This window comes from Magnolia sinica, chromosome 18 (genome assembly GCF_029962835.1).
Source record: "Magnolia sinica isolate HGM2019 chromosome 18, MsV1, whole genome shotgun sequence".
NCBI classification, from domain to species: domain Eukaryota; kingdom Viridiplantae; phylum Streptophyta; class Magnoliopsida; order Magnoliales; family Magnoliaceae; genus Magnolia; species Magnolia sinica.
The window spans coordinates 47,959,324-47,977,738 of record NC_080590.1 but is presented as its reverse complement, the minus strand read 5'-3'; the positions used below and the strand labels follow the sequence as shown (position 1 = coordinate 47,977,738).

The following is an 18,415-nucleotide window of genomic DNA, read 5'->3' as shown; positions in this document are numbered from 1 at the left end:
AATGGTGGCACCGCATCCCAACGTTTTCCTACACTGTGGCCTATTTAAGTTTTGGATGGAAATTATTTTTGGTTTTTCCGATGAAAATGAGCCATGGTATCTGATGGACGGAGTGGATCTCATGAAAGTCCAATCCAGGTCTCTCTCTGTGCGCGAGGTACCTAGCTCGACGTACGCTCGCGCTGCTGGAGTGAAGTGGCCGGTCAAATATCGTCAAAAACCAGGATCTCTCTCAAACGGACAGATGAAAGAGAGAGAGAGAGAGGACTGATAAAGAAGGAAAGTAAAAAGGGCTTGCTTTTGCCGTTTATTACTGTTCGCCCTCTATTTTCTCTCTCACTGCTGCTGCTGCTGCTCTCCTTTGTATGGATTCTTTTTCACTGTTTCATGTGAGTTTGGGATTTCATTTCTTCCCTTCTATTTTATAATGCAGTTCCCTTTTCTATTTTTTTTTAAAAATATTTATTTATAATTTAAATCTTCTATTTTCTCATCTCTTCGATATCATATTTTCCGGATCTACTACAGTAAAGATGCTGAAATTCGAATTTTTCTTTTGATTTGGGTTTGGATTTTTAGGGAATTTCTTTTTCTTTCTTTCTTTTTTGTTGATTTTTCGGTGAAATCTTTTGTTTTTGTTTTTGTTTTTGCCAAACAGCGGCATTTTGTCGATGGTTAGGGTTTGGGTGGAATTCGCTTTGGCCGAATAGCAATTCGGATACTTTGAATCTGTCTCGTGGTTCGAAATGTGGTTTTTGTTTTTATGGATAATCGGCTCAATTTGTGATTCGGGGTGCTTCCAAACAGGCCTCATGATTTTCTTTTATTGGAAGATCTGAGCTATCCATTTCTTGCCGCTTCATTCTCAGTCGAATGCGAGTTGTTGCTGTATTTATTTCCTTACCGTTCAGCTGGAGGATGCCAATTCATGGGTTAGGGTTGTCCCGAGGGGATTTTTGGACCACCGTCTATCTACGTTGGGGCCAATTAGATCAACGGTCTGGATCACTGAACTTTGTGTTCCATTGCACGGACTGAAGTTGGAATTTTGTCTGGTTGAGGAGCATGTACATCCTTATTTTGGATCGCTGGAAGTAACTGAATTTGACGGTGACTTTTTTCTTCTTCTTGGATAATTGGTTCAATTGGTGGTTTGGGGTGTTTCCAATATAGCGTCTAGATTTTCTTTTATTGGAAGATCTTAGCCATCCATTCCTTGCTTCATCTTCAGTTGAATGTGAACTGTTGTTGAATTTCTTTCCTGGACCATTTAGCTGTGGGATGCCAATTCATGGGTTAGGGTTGTCCTGTCGAGTGGATTTTTGGAGCACAGTTGGGTTAACGGTCTTAGTTGCTGAACTTTGTGTCCCATTGCAGAAATAGAAAACCAAGGTTGTCGGTTTGACAAGCATATAATTCCTTATTTTGAATCCAAGGAAGTAACTGAATTTGACAATGGCTACCAATTGCATACTCTTTGGGCTTTTTTTTTTTTTTCAATAATTATTTGCTGTTTTTTGTCCAGATGGCCGGCACTAGGAATCTTGGACCTCTTCTTTGTATTTGTTTTTATCCAGGGAGCCAAGGATAATCGCTGTCTGCTTCCCATTGAGAAAGTCATGAAAGGGAAATAATAACTGTAGGTGGAAACAGTGAATTCTTTTTGTCACCCCCTTGGGCTTGTTTCCTTGTAGGATTTTGGAAAGAAACCTTGATAAACGAAATTGTTTCTCTTTTAAATGTAGTACGTGTTTAGCATTGCGCCATTGCCCATTAGGTCATAGGGATGGTATGCTTCTTGGCTTGAGGACATGTGTTCTTCCTGTACTTTCTAAAGCAGGGCCCATGAATTGGTGATCCACCCTGGGACTCTGGTTGGTCCAACCATGGATGGCCATGTCCGAAATCTCCCAGATTAGAAGATCCCAGCTATCTAACGTTAGATTCTTCTTCTTCTCCCTCTTCTTCTTCTTTTTTCCTTTCAAATGTTGAAAGCTTGGAATTTTCTGGGGGCCCATCGGATCAAAGATCTGGATCACCAGAATGTGGGCCCCACTTCTAAGAACAAAGGGACCAAAGAGACTACATAACATATGCAAGGTTCAAAATATCAGAATGTATCATAATGTATCGGGAATATATCATGATATGGCGTTTCATCTGAAAGTATTGTTTGTATCATTGATGTATTCCGATTGAAACGCATAATGTCGTAGTGTATCCTCGATACATTCCCCCCAAAAATTGCAATGAAATTCAATATTGTCCCTAGATACATAATATTGGTGTGCGGCGTTTTGTTTCAGCTATGTGTCGCAATAATTTATATTGCAATGCCATCACCGTCATCATAATCATCCAAGTATTGCAATACAATGCATTCAAATGATGTTTTGAACCTTGAGAGAGATAGAGTGTGTGTGTGTGGTTGTGTCATTTTGTTTCGGGCATGTATACAATAAATTTATATTGTGATACAACACTGTGTATGTGTGTTTCATTACAGGAATGTATAGTGATAAATTTATACTGTGATCACATTGTGTGTTTGTGCGCATGTGTGTGCACACATGTTGATTTTTGTCCTTAGAATTTGATGTGCTCTCGTGTGATGTGTTTGTGTCCGTGCGTGCGCACATTGATCTTTGCCCTTTAAATTTGGCACATGTTGTGAATCAGAATCACATAGTTGGTATTCTCTTATGGTGCTGCTCTAGCTTTGAGATGCTGTAGTTCTTAGCTGCTTTTGTTCATATTCTCTTGCTCCTACTCATTACTGTTGTTCTTGGTGGGAACCTGATATGATGAATTAGTTGAGGAATATGATAAAGGTTCACCATGGCGCCTGTTTGAGTATCCCGTTGCTATGACTGTGGGGGTGATTATTATAGCAGTGACATGTTCCTTGACGATATTGTGTCATAGGGCTATATAGTATGTGCTATAAATGAATATAGTGCCTATTGTTTTTACTTTTTAAATATCACTCTAAACAGTGTCTACACTACCATGCTTTCAAGTGATAAGAGGAATGAGGGTCACTGGACCTAGTCATTTGAGCAAAAACAATGTTATCCTGCACATTCAATTGCTTCAAGCACAAAGAATTGGGACACATATCATCTGACTGAGTGACCGTTCACTAATGAGAATGAAAAATTCAAATCAAGCTGGAGATGTTGAAGAAGAAGATCTTTGTGACTCATATTGTGTGATCCATTCATCACGACAATGTGCCAATGATAAGGATGAAAATGAAATCTCACAGGCCAAGCAAAGCAAGCCTTTTAATTTGTTGATCTTTTATCAAAATTTCTAATGTGTCAAAAGCAAGCCAAGTAAAGGGGAACATTCTGCCCACATTTTCAGCTCAGTGGGATCTACTTAAAACTTGTAAACATTCAAATCGAATGAATCATTGGGGGATATAGTGCATTTACCTCATTTGTCGTTGTGTTGCTAGTGCCATCATGTTGGAATCAGATCTGTGTCTCTGAGTTGTCATCCTGATTCTTGTTATTATGGTATCTTGAAATGTAGCAAGGACTCCATTTTTGAGAACATCATCATGTTGACATGTCAGATCAATGCAGGCTTATGTTTTCACATAATCTTTATTGCATGGACATGTCAACATTCCAAATTCGTTTGCGTGGGTCTGAATTGGGTGGCTATTCTGAAATTCTGAAGCAACAGCAGCATTCTAAGCATGAGTGGTTCTAGCAGATGACTAGCGATACATCTCTGATCAGTCCAGTGTATTTGTATTTTTCATTATTTGTAAGAATATGGGTCTTATGGCATAACCGTTGTATGATATGATATCAATTATATTGTGAACCTTGAAGTACATAGCCTTGACTCTATGACTCTATGATCCCCATTGATTAAGCTACTTTTTAGGTGCATCATGTTGTGAGCATGGTATTAAAAAAACAGCTGTGTTGTGGCTGTCAAGGTGTGGGGGTGCAGTTTGGGTGGCTTGGGTTGGGTTGAGGGTCAACCCAAGCCCAACCCAACCTCATAAGGAGTCTGCCCAAGGCCAGCCCAACCCAAGCCAACCCAAGCCAACCCAACCCAAGGTATTCAACCCTATCAAATTTTAGGTTGGGTCAGATTAATACTTACTGCTAGTAAGCTAACATGCAAATGAAGCATCTAATCATCACATAACATCATTTAAGTGATACATGTAATGGCTGAAATAACACTAGTAGAATAAAGTCTATAGACATCACTTATAAACAAATAAAATTAAAGAGATGGACAGAACGGATGTCACACATTCAACATGGTGGTCAAAGAGCTTGGGTGTTGTGTGAATTGTTTAAAACAGGTTGTAGATGATTCCAGCCTTCCTAATAGTCATGACTCGTGGGTCATGGATATTCAATGACCAGCTTCTAATGTGCGGATGTGGAGCATGGATGACAAATCCCAACATAAAACACACATGTTAGATTTTCATGTCATTCATCAAGTACCGTGCAATGTGAACGTGCTATGGAAAATAATAATAATAATAATGGTGGTCTGTTGATCATGCCAATCAAACTTACATGAGCCCTATTTTCAAAGATTGGCCATGATTTTATGATATAATGTCATGTATATTGGTCATAACTCATGCATATGTGTGCTAAACATAAGGCTGGGTTTGGGTTGGGTTGCCCAAGGCCTTAGGCCCTTAACCCAAGATGACCAAAAGTTCAGGTTGGGCCAATTGGGTTCCGGTTGACCTGGCCCAAGTTGCACCCCTATAAAGGCTGTTACATAAATGAAATGAGCATCCCCATTATGTGATATAGGGCTGATATGCCGTTACAGGCCAATATGACCACAAAGGGCTCATTTTGAAAATTTTATGTTAAAATTTTCTCTTGTTTTTCCGTATCTTGATTCGTTTTATCCATGAAGGAAGCTTAGAAACTAAGTTTAAACTAGATGTAGGACTATTTTAAGGATCAAAACACAGTTCAAGCTAGGATTAATGGACCGAAGCAGAGTGGACCATTTTGGAAAATAATGGAAGGGGTAAACTATCACTTTCTTTTATTTTTCTTTTTCTTTTTTCTCATTTTTCTAGCTTCATTTTGTTATTACCTTTCCAAAAAAAAAAAAGAAGATATAAAATGTTTTTTTATATGTATTGTGCCCTAATCCACTAAATCATGCTTGACTTGCATTTGATTAGGGCCTATTTGGTCGACTTTCAGCAGGTCAAGTTGACACTGCCCAACAAACAACATTCTTGAATGGCCCGTTACCCATCCAATGCGTTGCCAAGATCAAAAGAAAGACTTGCATATTTGGGATTTTCACATGTCTTAGCATTTTACCAATTATTTTTGAGATTCGTTTCCCTAAGGAAAAAATGTTTCGGCCATTACAAAGCCCATGTCGGCTGAAGTATAGTATTGGCCCTGCCAGTGCTGTGATGTAATACCTTGATTTTGGGGTCTTTTCTTTTTTCCAGCATGTATTTGATTTTGTCTGACAAGCTGGTTGAGTTGTTGGGTGGATTTGACGACTTGGATCTTTGATTCTTTATTTTACTTTTCTTTTCTACTTTTCCTTGTTTTCTTCTTCTTCTTCTTCTTCTTCTTCTTCTGTCTTTCTTTATTCTCTTTTCTTGTCTTTCCTTTTATTTGAGAAGAGCTCTCAGCAGGCTAGTTGGTTGGAAGGCAAATAGGTTGGTGGGCCTTTTTTTCTTTGATATATATATTAATTTAGTAAAAAAAAAACTCCGCTTAGATGTGACATGCCAATCAATTCCAAGCCTGGATAGATGGAGCAGAAAGGTGTCAAGTGGGTGGCTAGTTGTCAAATTTTTTCTTAGCAATCATGAGAATCAAACACATCATAAATAGCTAGGAAAAGGGTTTGAGGATGGTGATGATGATGATTTTATCTTTTAAAAGAAAAAAAAAGAAAAGAACGAGAAAAGGATGACGATGATTTTTATCTTTTAAAAGAAAAGAAAAGAAAAAACAATGACGACGATGTTTCTTCTTCTGATTGCTATACATTTCACCTTGTTATGTTTTTTCTCGTGTTAGTGATGATTCCAGATGGTAATTGTAGTGTATTCTTGTTAGTGTGGGATTCATTTGTTTGTAGTCAATTAGGGATGAAAATTTAATGTTTCCCGTCGCATACTGATTTGTGAGGAGCTATTCCATCCTCAGGTATTAATCTGCTGCGGCTAAAGTGACTGGCGTCATGGGCGTTTCTGGAAAGTGGTTTAAAACGTTGGTTGGTTTGAGGAAGTCAGAAAAGTCAAGACCTTCTGAAAAGGATGACAATGTATGTAAAACCCTCACCAGTTTATATTTTCAATTTGGAGTGCTGTAGCATCAGTCATCACCTGCTTATGTAGCATTTGGAACCCCTGCAATGTGATCCTCCCTGTTTTATGTTCTTCAGGAAGGAACGTGGAATAGTCTTGCAGCTTCAAGCTGTTTGTCTTTATCACTTTGAATTTAGTAAATTTATTATATTCAAGCCTGTCAAACTGCTGCTTGTCTATGGAACTCATAAGTAATGTGCCCTGCAGCTATTTTTTTCCCCTTCAGAGTAGCATGTGACCTGCAACTATTTTTTTCCCCTTCGGATTAGCATGTGACCTGCTCCTAGATTGGGCTAACAAGGACTATCACCCACGCGGCTAATCTATTGTAGACAACAAGGTATATAATAAAATGGTAAAAATTTATGGCCCATATTGTAACCGTCAATTTTTTTAAAGCAAGAAAGTGTAAAGGTCGGACCTTTACGGGCTTGTATCGGCCCGTTACGGATGTTACAGGTCTGTACAGTCCATTTTTCAGAACAGGCATTACAGCCCTGCTCTCTCTCTCTCTCTCTCTCTCTCGATCTCGATCTCGATCGATCGAGAGTTAGTTTTAAATTTCAGGTGGACAGAACACTAGTGGTATACTATCATGCTGGATTTAAAACCATGTTTGGCATGTTCGTACTTCGTACCTGAAAAAAAAACTGCTGGATATGTTAGCCATCTTAAAAAATCAGCTTGGTGCATCTAGGCCAAATAACAACTTACCAAAAAAAAACACCTAGAAGGCCCATATTGGGTCTCACTTGATATATGCGTGAACCAGTGTTGTCATCTGCGACCGCATATGCAAATCGCATATGCGATGGTCGCACATGCGATCGTGGCACATATGCGATCGCATATGCCACATGTGCGACAATATGTGATCGCATATGCGATGTATGCAGGGTGTCCCAAATCGGTTACGTATCGGCCGTAACGGCAGATACGTAACGGTAATAGCCGACACCATTACGCGATACAGGGTCGAAACGGGCACCCCCCGATTTTGTGACCGTAATGGCCGTTACGGGCCATAACGGCCGTTACGTCCCGTAACGGCTGTTACGGGCTAAAGAAAAAGGGGGGAAAAATTAAACAAACGTACCTTTTTTCTTTTTTTCTTTTTTCTTTCTTTTCTTCTTCTTCTTCTTCTTCTTCTTCCTCTTCTTCTTCTTCTGGACTGTTGCGGGTGTGGGTGCGGCTGCAGCCTTCTTCTTCTTCCCTCTCTCTCTCTTCCTCCCTCTTCTTTCCCTCTTTTTCTTTTTCGGTTTCCCTCTTCTTTCCCTCTTTTTTCATTTGGCGTCGGAAAAAAAATCGGAAGCAAATTTGCTGGTGTACCACACACCAACTATGTAGCTGCTGCAGGTACGTGTCATGCTAAGACAAGCGCTGACACTCCTCGAGCTCCGAGTTGTACGAATGGTTCAAAGGAGATCAAAGTTACATGGGCTCCACAGTGATGTATTTATTATATCGACACCGTTCATCTATTTTTAGAGATCATTTTAAAGCATTACTCAAAAAATGAATCATATCCAAATATCATCTGGACCGCACCAAAAATAACAACGGAGATAATGATTTTCACTTTAAACAATTTGTAGGGCCCACCGTAACGTTTATTTTCCATCCAATCTGTTCGTAAGGTCAAAAAGACCTGAATGAAGTGGAAAAACAAATTTCATATTGATCCAAAACTTCTGTGATCCCAAAAAGGGTTTCAACGGTAGATGTTCAACCCCCCACTGCTTTTTGCAGTGTCGTCCACTTGATAATTAGATTTGTATTATTTTTCGTGTCAATCCTTAAGTCGAGCTTGTCAAATGAATGGACGGTTTAGATATAACACATACCTCATGATCAGACCCATAGGAATTGCTGACGTCCAATGAATGGACTGGGTATGCGGCATGCTTTTAACGGACAAGTTAATAAATGGTACATGTGCCACATGGGCCCCATCATGATGTATGTATTTTATCCATGCCGTCCATCCATTTTGCCACATCATTTTAGGTCATGATTCAAAAAATTAGTAAGATCCAAATCTCAGGTGGACCACAACATAGGAAACAGTGGTTATAGAATGCTCACCATTAAAAATTTCTTAGGGTCCACTGTAATGTTTATTTTCCATCTAACTTGTTAATAAGGTCACACTGACGTGGATGAAGGGAAAACACACATGTCAGCTTGATCTAAAACTTTTGTAGCCCCCAATAAATTTTTAATGGTGCACGTTTAATTATTATTGTTTCTTATGGTGCGGTCCACCTAAGCTTTGGATCAGTCTCATTTTTGGGCTCATGCCCTAAAATTATTTGGCAAAATGGATGGACAGTGTGGATATAACACATTCATAACGGGTGGGGTCCAAAAAACTTTGACACTCATGTGCTACACTTTACAATCCGAGTCCCACCGAATTCGAGCCCTTAAAAAATTATACACAAGACATGTATTAACTTAAAATTTACCAATTAAATTATGGATTGTAATTGCTAACTCACAATGCCAAAATCAATTTGTTTGAATAGTTTTAATTGTTAATTTGTGGACACTTATTTTTTAAAATAGGGCCTTTTGATTTTTTTCGTAATTCACTATCCAATAAATGTCCACCAATTCATAAGTGGGATAATGCCAATAAATTGCATGAATTTGAGGCTGATTTGGGGCATGGATTGGTCCTCCAAGTCAGCCCCAAATTGGCAACGCCATCTACCTGAATTTAATTTCATTTTTTTAAAGAACTATTGGGAGAAACGATATCAAATTGTTAAGTATATAAATTAGATATGTAGAAAATTAAATATATGAATTTTGTAGTCAAATTCAGGTTATCTGGTTTATAAATTCATCAGACGGTCTGATACAACTTCTCACCAAAGAGTGGACCGTTACACCACCATAAACTTGTTCCAATTTATAAATGAATGTATATTTGGAATGCTTAGAATATTCCGGATTTAATCCATATTTTTTCATATTTTTTTGGCAAAAAAAAAAATTGCACCGTTACGGGCCGTTACACCCCTGTATCCGTATCGGTATCGGAGGGCACCGTTACGCCAACCGATACCGATACGGGATACCTCGGATGTATGCGATTGCATATTGGCCAATGGTGAGAAATCCGATTATTGGCACTTTTTGTTTTTTTTTTTGGGCAAAAAAAAAAACACCTTTTGCCTATAAAAAAGGCTTCCAAAGCTCCTTCATTGGCAAATGGCAATATTCTCACCCCAAACTCTCTTATCCTCTTCTTCTCTTATCATTCTTAATTCCAAGTGGTCTCTCTCTCTCTCTCTCTCTCTCTCTCGCATTTCCTTCTTTTAAGTGGTCTTTAATCTCACCCAACGAGGTTTGGGCGAATGGTCATAGGTTTGCTCCCTATAGGTGAGGGTTCGATTCCCCTTCTTGGCTTTACCCAATACACGTGGTTGCAGGTGATTGCGTGTATCCGCAGGGATTAGTCTCACTTCAAAAAAGAGGTGGGGACACCCCGTGTCTTCAAAAAAAAAAAGAAAAAAAAGTGGTCTTTAATCTCTCTCTCTTTTTCTCTCTCTCACACACACACACATTCCCTCTCTATTGGAAGTTGGAAGATCAAGATTCAAGCACTTTCAAGGAAGATTCAAGTTCAACATTCAAGCATTCTCTCTTACATACATTCTTGTAATTCTATTACTTCTTTTCAAGGAAGATTCAAGTTCAAGTGTTCAACAAGAACATTCAAGCGCCATCTCTCATACATAATACATTTCTATTTCATTCTCTCTCTCTCTCTCTCTCTCTCTCTCTCTATGCTCTCTACAATCTACATTACATACATAATACATTCTACATTTTTTCCTCTCTTATCTTTCAATTATTTTTACAATCAATAATAAATAAATAGCTTTTTCATTTTGTTGTTACTTGTTAAGTGTTATTTGTTAACTATATTATTGAATGTTGATGACTTGATGTTTAATTCATTTCATTTCACTCAAATGTATTTTAAATATCTAAAATTAGTTACCTATTAACTTTGGAAAGTTTCCCCTAATTTCTTATATATATTTACATTTTTTTTCTTATTTTTCCCTTATTTTTTCGATTAAAAAAAAAATCGGAAAAGAACCAAATATGTGCTCGCATGTGCGATTGTGCGATTGCACATGTGATTTGACAACACTGGCATGAACCGATTGGAATGTGGGGTTCACTCATCCTCTTGCCTTGCTTCGTCATCATCTCTTCCTCTTTGTTGTCATCTTCACATTCTTGTCACATGACCTCTAAGAAGTCAACTTTGTGTCATCCATCATTGCTACTTTCTGAGGCCTCCTCTTGGTATTGCTCATTGTCAGTTTTGTCCCTGTAGTGTTCGCTGCTCAACACATCTCGCACCCCTTGGTTTTGAATATTGTCTAGTACAACTCAATATTGCCCGAGTCATATAGATAGGAACTGGTCCAATTCAGCCAACCTGCACACGGGCATGGGCTGACTTGCACCTGACTCGACTCGGGGTGAGTTGTGCCAACTTGAAACGAGTCAACCCATAAAGTAACAAGTTGGGATGAGTCACACCATTTTCTTTTGAATGTCACCCACATGAATTTTTTTCATCATTTGGATGAGTCACATCATCTTTTTAGACCGCACCCACACCAATTTTTTCGACTTTGGGTTTTGATTAGGGCTGTACATCCAGCCGAGTCGAGTCGAGGTGGGTCAAGCTTGGCTTGGATCGTCTCTGCTCTCCTCGAGTTCGAGCTTGAGCTTACCATTGGAGCTTGGCTTGTTTGCCAAACCTTTCGAGTCGAGCTCGAGGCGAGCTAGTGGATCAAGTTGAGGCGAGCTTACCTCGAGTTGAGTCCAGTCTGCTCCCAACTCGACCCAACCCGCACCTGACTCAACCCAGCAACCCGACCTAATTGACCCAACCCCCTAATCAAATATTCAATTAATATATATATATGAATGATAGAGCCATAGAGGGTACCTTGTTGTTGGTGTTGAGAGAGAGAGAGAGAGGAAAGCTTGGGCGAGTGCAGGATGTATGGCTGAGACAAGTCGGGTAGACGCTGAGTTAAGCTCGGGCTAGTGGCCAAGAGAGAGAGAGGAGCTTGAGCGCAACGACTTAGGTAAGGAAGGGAAATGGTAAGAAAGGGACGGACGGGTAGGGTATGGTTTAAGTTTTTTTTTTTTTTTTTTAAAATTTTTTAAATATAATAATATATATAATATAATATATATTTGAGTTGAGCCGAGCTGGGTTTGAGTCGAGTCGAGTCGATTCAAGCTTTGCTATGTTCAAACTTGGCTTGTTTTCAAAACGAGTTGGGTCATATGAAGCTTGGCTCGCCTCAAGTCGTCGTTCGAGTCAAGTTAAGTTGAGCTAGATCGAGCCAAGCCGAGCGAGCTTTTCGAGCTAGGTTGGCTCGTGTACAACCCTAGTTTTGATATTATACTTTATTTGTTAGTTACTACGGTCATTGTTCTTAGATTTATCTACTTCATCGAAAAATCTGAATTCTTCTCGTGCTGAAATTTAAAAAGATCACTTAAGACATTTTTTTTGAAAGATGAAATTTATCAGGCAAAAGTAAAAAACAAACACAAAACCTAACAAAACAAAAAAAACACAACCTAAAAACCTAACACAGGACTAGCTACTAAGAGTACAACAGCAATCAGCCCCTGGCTGATGCCCTAGAAAATGACACTATGGTGCCTAACCCCTGAAGGGCATAACGACTTTACTAAGGAGGAAGGACCCTCGTCATTGCGGAATTTGTATTCCGGAAGCAACGGTCGTTCCTTTCTCCCCACAAAGAAGACCCCAACAAGGCTAGCATGGCAAGTCTCCATCTCTTCCTCCCAAGAGACCCACCATCAGACGCATGCCAAATTGGGAAAAAGTCTTCAATGGATCGAGGCATGACCCAGTAGCTCGATGCTATATTCAGGATTCCAATGGAGGAGATCTGCCTCTAGACCCAGTAGACCAATCATGAAAAAGTCTTCAAAGATCGCTTAAGACATGTTTAGCTAAACAATAAATTTTTTTCCCAATTGAGGAGATTTACCTCCAGACCAATGCGTTCATGGTGTGTTGTAACGGTTGTTATGGGGCCATAAAGGCCGTTATGTAAAGGTAATGGTGGCAACTATTACATGTTATAGGGTTGTAATGGCAGTAATGATTGTTACGGAAAAAAATGACTCATAACAACCGTTACAGCCCTTGTAACGGCCCGTTACGCCCCCATAAAGGTTGTAACGGTCCTGTAATGGTCCATTACGGGGCCGATATAGTTTTTTTTTGGGAGGTTTTTTCTTTTCAATAAAAAAAGAGACTATAACGAACGTTACAACCCGTATCGTAAAAGTAACAGTAGTGGCCGTTACAGCCATTGTTACTGTTACGAAATACCTTGAATGCACTATTCTTGTATTTATCTGCTTTGTTGAAAATCAGAATTTTTCTCGTGTTTCGTGAGATTTGAAAAGAACAATAAAAATACGTTTAATGGTACAATCAAGATTCTACATGGTAATGGAAAAGAGTTCATCTCTAACCCATTTTTGGATGGCATACTGTATTTAATTAGAAAAAAAAGAGAGGAAATGAGCCACTTATTGATAATATGGCAATAGGTGGTAATTGGCTATTAAAAGAGATGGACCAAGGTTTAAAGTATCGTCGAAAACTGGTATATATTGCCCGATATGTAGTGGTATTGCCTGTGAATGATATGGGTGTCTCGGCCCTGCATCGGTTTGAAACAGCCCAATACGGACGATACATAACAATATTGGTGGTGAACAATACGTTACATAACACAACCATTTCAAACCTTGATACAGACCATCTTTAGCAAGCAAGTCAACAATAGAATCTCTCCCCTGGGACTACACAAAAAACTATGGACCATGTGTTGGCTATGGGTTCTAATCTCATTAACGCTAAAAGGTGTCTTCAACAGGATGGCATAGAGTGGCTCCCCATGAAATAGCAATTTTTTGGCCACCTTCCCACAATTAGTTGACGTGAGAAGGATTCCCTTACCCACTTAATGCCCACATGAATGGCCTCCAACTTGGCATGATTGAAATCTTCTTTGCCGATTGGCTCGGAGAAAGCCCATGCGACCACCCCAAGCTCATCCTGAACACTACTTCCTATACCCAATTGACTAGAGTTATCAAGTGAGTAATTGTCCATGTTTAGCTTCCACCCATTAGCCACAGGACTGTGCCATGTTGCCCTGACCTTGGTGTGATACTTAGGTCATTGATAACCTGCCACTGAGATGTCTGAGAAGGAAATGCTAGAAATGCCATTTTCCTTGTTCTTACATGTCTCAACAAAATGGGATTCAGAGCTAAAGCATAGACATTTGAGGGAGACAATATCATCACTTTTTTCAAAGTAAGATCTCAAATACCACGTGGATTGAGGCATTTTCAATGGTAATGTCTCTGATAATTAGGATTGAAAGTCGGGCAAGTTCAACCTGACCGACCCGACATGGCGACGACATGGCGACATTGGGTTGGGCTCGAGCAGGATGTATTGGGTTCGGTCTCGGGCTTGGGCTATACAAACACCAACCAGATAAAACTTGGGTTGTGCTAGGGTTGCTTGACCCAACCCGAACCCGATTGATATATAAGTTACCTATAAATTATAATTGAGTGTGGGTCGTCTGTGTTGAAGGCATAGGAAATTCTGGTACCGTTGGGTCTCATTAGTCCACGTCATTTCCGATGACTCGAGCTAACAAGATACGTCAAATTTCTCTCTCCCAAATAGATTGCGTGCTACACAACTTGACTTTTACAGGAGTAGTTGTCTTGTATTTTAGGTTGTTTACTTAGAAAAAATGAAGTTCTTTATGATAAATAATTACATATATAATTAATAAAATCATAGGTATAAAAAATAAGACGTGTATTGAAATATAATAGACTAATGTAATAACGAAAATATTAGCATGCATCCGCCTGACCAGCCCGACCAACCTAACCAAGCCTGCTTGGGTTGGGCTTGGGTTGAGACTTCCCAACCCGAGGTTGGGTTGGGTTGGATTGGGTTAGGGTTGAGGTATAGGAACCTTGGGTTGGGCTAGGGTTGAGCACCAACCTGATCCAACCTGGTCGACTTTTCGCCCCATTGATAATTGCCTGCAATGCATACGCTGATTCTCCAGAATTAGTCGCCCAATGAGTTGCTATTTGGATACTATAAATTATAGTTTTCTCCGTGTATTTGGTTGTGAATGTTATCCCAACGTGTCTGGCAATGCTCCAAGAAGGTTAGCACGTAACACAAAGATGTGTGTTTTCAGTGGAAACAACTTTGCTCACAAAAGTTACTATTTGAAATTGTTACTTGAAATATAGTGGTGTCTTAGCATTTTATTTTTGATGATTATTTTTATTTTTTATGAAGAACTACCTGCCAGTAAAGCTCAATTGTCATCTAGTTGGATTTTTCCTATCCTACATCTACTCCCATTCCAATGCTATCTCCACATCCTCAAGTTTATACTAGAGGACCTTCGTACTCGATCCATTCATCTGTATCCTTGATGTTGTCATGTACTTCCTCTGCCGCAATGATGTCTTCTCATCCAATGTCTACCCGTCGTCAAAGCTGCACTCAGAATGTGATCCCTCCTCAACATCCTCATTTTGATAAGTTCCATGCTCTCCAAGCCTCCACTATGCTTCTTTAGAGCCATCCTCCTACTTTAAGGCTTCAAGAGTTCCGAAATGCTGCGCAATTGTGGATGAAGAATATGTTGCTCTTCTTTGTAATCAAACACATGATTTAGTTTTTTTACTCTCCTTGTACGAATGTCATTGGTTGCAAATGGGTATAAGCATTAGGCAAATGACTCCTTTGGAAGACACAACTCCTTTAGTGAACTAAACACTCAAGTCAATTATATGGGCCTGACTTCGATGGAACATTTGACCTAGTTGTCAAACCAGCTACTATTCACATTGCCATATCCTTAGCCACCATTGCGGGTGGCCTATTCAGCAGCTGGATTTGAAGAATGCTTTTCTTCGTGTCTTCTTGAGTGGGAAAGTTAACGTCCAACAACCATAGGGATTGAAGATCCTACAACTCGACAAATTGTGATTGTCATTTGTGTAAAGCTATCTATAGCTTTAAATAGGCCTCATGTGCGTATTTACCAGATTTAGTACATATCTTTTGCAACATGGGCTCTTATATAGTTGGGTTTGAGCCCATACCTCAATGGGAGACATGACTTGTGTCAACATTGAGGTCTCAGGTTTGACCCAGATTACCTATCATCATCATCAACGTCATCATGTAAGCCTTATTCTAATTAATTGGGGTCGGCTACATGAATCCTGTTCCACGTCCACTTTATCAAGGGTAATACTTTCAGTTAAACCATAGTTCTACCCCCATCCACAACATTTTGGGCCCTCCCTTTGCCCTTTTAGAGTCTTTAACTTGTACCAACTGGTCCAACTCACTCCTAATTGACATGATTCTTGGTCTCTGTTGCACTGCACATGTGACCAAACCATCTAAGTGTATTTACCCTCATCTTATTACCTATTCGTGCTACTCCCAAGACCCCTTTGAATGCATTCATTTCTAACCCTATCCTTATCTTTCCACTCATCCATCTCAACATCCTCATTTTAGCTGCACTCATCCTATGAACATAATGTTTCCTTAACTGCCCAACATTCCGTCCCATAAAGCATGTCTAGTCTTATAGTTATCCTATAAAATTCCCTTTTAGTTTTGAGTAGTACATGACAATCTTATAAAGCTAAAGCGGCACATCTCCATTTCTTCCACCCCACTTGAATTTTATGGGCAACATCCTTATCAATCTCCACTCATGAAATATCAACCCAAGATATCTGAAGTGGTCATTTTAGGAAACTTCTTGGTTAGCAATCTTAACTAACTTCTTGTTCCTACTCCTATTGTTACTAAAATGTACTCCATATATTTTGTTTTAGTCAAACTAATCTTAAATCCTCTAGATTCTAAAGCAACCCTCCATAAATCTAGCTTTGTGTTTACGCCCTCTATTGTCTTGTCAATCAAACCATTGTCATTTGCAAACAACATACACCGTGGGTTCTCTTCTTGCAAATGCTATAGTAACTCATCCATAACCAATTCGAAAAGGTACAAGCTCAATGCCGATCGCCTGGTGCAAGTGAGCGTGTACCAGAGGAGGAGGAGGCGTCGCCAACAAAGTACCGGAGCGGAGGAGTTGATGTGGATGGACATTGGGTCTATCGGACCCATTTTCTGACGCACTACGAGTGCAGGAGTGGCATGACTGCACCCTAACCATAGATTCATGGGTTGGATTTCACACCCTACCACATGGGTGTTTTAGTTTTAGACGTTTTTGTTCTTTTTTCTTATTTCAAGGGCTTTATTGCACTTTCTTTATTTTTTTTCGTCTTTTTATTATTTTTCCTGTTTTCAGGGGCCTTAGTGCACTTTTACATTTTCTATAGCCTATATATACCGCTTTTTACAGTATGGTCCACTTGATCTTTCGATCTATCTTATGTTTCGGCTTAAGCCTTATGATAAGCTCGCTAACTGGACGGACGGTTTGGATATAATACATCCTCATGATGGGACCCACAGAACTTGGTGACGTTAACATACCAGCCAGATCAATGGTGTGTGGTACACCTGCTAATCCGCTTCCCTTGCTGCATCTCGTTAACTCGAGATGAACATCCCATGTGGGCTGCGGGGTCCACTTGATGTATATGTTTTATCCAATCTGTACATTCATTCTGGAAGATCCTTTTAGGGCATCAGTTCAAAAAATGAGACCTTTTTAAGGCTCAAGTGGACCACACCATAGGAAGCAGTGGAGATTGAATGTTTACCATAGATAACTTTTCGGTAGGGACAAGTTTTGGATCAAGCTGATATATATTTTTTACCTTCATTTAGGTCTATGTGACCTTATGAACAGGTTGGATAACCAAATAAACATCGCGATGGGCCCTACAACGTTTTGAACAAATTAGATGGCAAATAACTCGATTACCACTATTTGATGTGGTGTGGTCCACTTGAGCCTTAAATCTGCCTCGTTTTTAGGATAATGCCCTAAAATGACTTGTCAAAATGTATGGACGGTGTGGATAAAACATATATAATATAGTGGGCCCCATACAGCCCCTGATAGGTCCATCCATATCTTGCTAGGTACCCGCGAAGCCCAACTTGGGCGAGACCCTGGAACTAGCGATGTGGGTGGGACCCCTGACTGTAGGGGCCACCTCAATGTATGAATTGTATATCCACGCCATTCATATGCTTTTTCAACTTATTTTAGGCCATGGTCCTACAAATGAATAAGATAATAGTGTCAAGTGGACCACACTATATGACATAGTGGTTAATGACCATTGAAAACCTTTTGTGGGTCACAAAATTTTTACATCAAGGTGATATTTGTTTGTCTTTCATACAAATCTGTATGACCTTATCAATAGGTTGTGTTTTCATACGTCCTGATACATTTATAAATGTTATGCATCATATTTGAATACATTGGTCTTAGTTCAATCGAACAACACATAACTTAGGACCCTATACAAAGGAAACCTATTATGTACACTTTTTTTTTTTGAGATTCTGTGATTTAAAAGTGTGTATTAAGGTCTTTTTAAATAATCCCTGAAGTTTCATGGAAAAAATCAACCAATTTTCCAATGTTTCCCCATGTTTCCCAAAAAAGTGCGATAAATTACGCGATACAAACGATATATCCCGTGCGTTAACTGATACGTATTTGTATCGCAAGGGTACGATACATTGCGCGATACCGATATTTTGAACATTGCCTGGGATGAAACTAAATTGATTTTTTGATACATTAGTCTTATGCCTTAGTCTTTTCTCAATCACTCTTTCCCAAAGTTTCATAGTATTGTTTATAAGTTTAATCTCACAATAGTTAGTGCAGCTTTGTATGTCTCATTTGTTCTTATAAATAGGTACTATTGTATTCGTCTGACATTTTCTTCGATATTATA

The 18,415-nt window shown here is 39.4% G+C and overlaps 1 protein-coding gene across 1 annotated transcript in view; it reads left to right on the top strand.

Annotated features, from left to right (window-relative positions):
* Positions 1-233: 233 nt before the first annotated feature.
* LOC131233983 (protein IQ-DOMAIN 5) overlaps positions 234-18,415 on the top strand; it is a 37,416-nt gene continuing 19,234 nt past the window's right edge. Inside the window, exons 1-2 of the mRNA XM_058230913.1 lie at positions 234-389; positions 6,189-6,306. Of these exons, the coding sequence (XP_058086896.1) occupies positions 6,223-6,306 (84 nt within the window). The 5' untranslated portion in view covers positions 234-389; positions 6,189-6,222. The remainder of the gene's footprint in view (positions 390-6,188; positions 6,307-18,415) is intronic.